The 262-nt window shown below is 67.9% G+C and overlaps 1 protein-coding gene across 1 annotated transcript in view; it reads left to right on the top strand.

The window, feature by feature from the left end:
* Positions 1-187, top strand: part of LOC104501305 — a gene marked incomplete at its 5' end in the record, with an annotated part of 4,680 nt that extends 4,493 nt beyond the window's left edge. Inside the window, one exon of the mRNA XM_010145097.1 lies at positions 106-187. Within this exon, the coding sequence (XP_010143399.1) occupies positions 106-187 (82 nt within the window). The remainder of the gene's footprint in view (positions 1-105) is intronic.
* Between the last annotated feature and the right edge of the window lie 75 nt (positions 188-262).

Here is a 262-nt window from a genome sequence, read left to right as displayed (position 1 = left end):
CGCCTGCCCTGGGGAGCCCGGATGAGGGTGGGGGGGGCCGGTGGGATGGGGTGTTGGACCCCCTTGCCTCGACGCTGCTCCTCACCCGACCCCTCTCCTCGGCAGGGTGGAATTTCAGAACAAGTTTTATGTGGGTGCCGGGTACAAGCTGTGTCCCTTTGCCTTTGCGCCCCACGCCTGGGAGTAGCCGTGCCGCGTGGATGCCAGGAGGCTCGAGGCAATGGACGGACCTGATCCCCTGCCCCGCTGGGGGCTGCCAGGC

The sequence above is a fragment of the Buceros rhinoceros genome, unplaced genomic scaffold (genome assembly GCF_000710305.1).
Source record: "Buceros rhinoceros silvestris isolate BGI_N320 unplaced genomic scaffold, ASM71030v1 scaffold23361, whole genome shotgun sequence".
Taxonomy (NCBI): domain Eukaryota; kingdom Metazoa; phylum Chordata; class Aves; order Bucerotiformes; family Bucerotidae; genus Buceros; species Buceros rhinoceros.
This window is presented reverse-complemented; position numbering and strand designations above follow the sequence as displayed.